The sequence below is a fragment of the Gymnoscopelus microlampas genome (assembly GCF_963454915.1).
Source record: "Gymnoscopelus microlampas genome assembly, chromosome: 22".
In the NCBI taxonomy this organism is placed as follows: Eukaryota; Metazoa; Chordata; class Actinopteri; order Myctophiformes; family Myctophidae; genus Gymnoscopelus; species Gymnoscopelus microlampas.
Window position 1 is genome coordinate 38848039 of NC_139959.1, and position 984 is coordinate 38849022.

Consider the following 984-nt stretch of genomic DNA (forward strand, 5'->3'; position numbering starts at 1 on the left):
CGGTTCCTCTTCCTCATTGTGTGGTTGTACTGGTCCAACTTCTTCCTCACTGTGGCGGCCTGTTGCCGTGACAACGTAGACAGCAGCGCCTCCGCTGGCCCCTCCCCCGACGACGAGCCTGTCAACAGGGAGGATAGTCCCGCCTCCACCAGCCACGCCTCTTCTAGCTCCGCCTCTTGATGGTGAAAACAGGAAGTGAACACGAGAGTGTGTAATGTAGAAACACTGTGCTCTGATGGCAGTGGTTCTTAAACATACAGGGTCATGGTCAATTTTGTCTTCTGGAGCTGTTTTTATGTAGCCTGGAATCCAGACAGATTCACTTCCTTCAGATTTAAATATACACATCCAGGCTAGTTTTTATGGGTCGCAAAAGCAAAAAATTGATATTTATATATTTTCCTTAAAAATATATTTGAAAAAATATTCAGAAATAAAAACAATAAAACATTTATTAAAAAAAGGAATACAAATGTTTGCTTGTGACCCATAAAAACAGGTCCGCAACCCAAAATGGGCCACAGTCCTATGTTTGGTAAAGCATGTTGTACAGTATTGGTACCATCCACGTGACTGATGTCTTCCTCGTCTTCATCATGTTCTTCATCTTCCTGCTCCTCTTCATCAATGCTCCTCACCTCGTTCCACAGCGTTTCCATGGCAGCATGGCGACGCTCAACGCTCACAGGAAGTGACATCATCCTGGAGACAGAGAGACAGGAACTGACAGCCTGCTGTTCATTTCCACTGATCCCGCTCCTTTGAGCAAGGCATTAATTAGACTGCTCCAGACACTAGTGGAAAGTCACTGATTACATTTTGAGGTACTTTTACTTTACTTTACTTATTATGTCCATTTTTCAATACTTGATACTACCACTTCATTACATTACATCTCTGAGGAAAATATTAAACTTTTACTCCATTACAATTATTTGAAAACTTAAGTTGAGGTTACTAGTTACTAGTTAATAGTTGCAGATT

The 984-nt window shown here is 42.0% G+C and overlaps 1 protein-coding gene across 1 annotated transcript in view; it reads right to left on the reverse strand.

Annotated features, from left to right (window-relative positions):
• The window catches only part of LOC311038623 (rho GTPase-activating protein 18-like), a gene marked incomplete at both ends in the record, with an annotated part of 10519 nt that extends 9860 nt beyond the window's left edge, over positions 1–659 (reverse strand). Inside the window, 2 exons of the mRNA XM_084048195.1 lie at positions 1–175; positions 563–659. The exon at positions 1–175 is cut by the window's left edge and continues 37 nt beyond it. Of these exons, the coding sequence (XP_083904321.1) occupies positions 1–175; positions 563–659 (272 nt within the window). The remainder of the gene's footprint in view (positions 176–562) is intronic.
• Between the last annotated feature and the right edge of the window lie 325 nt (positions 660–984).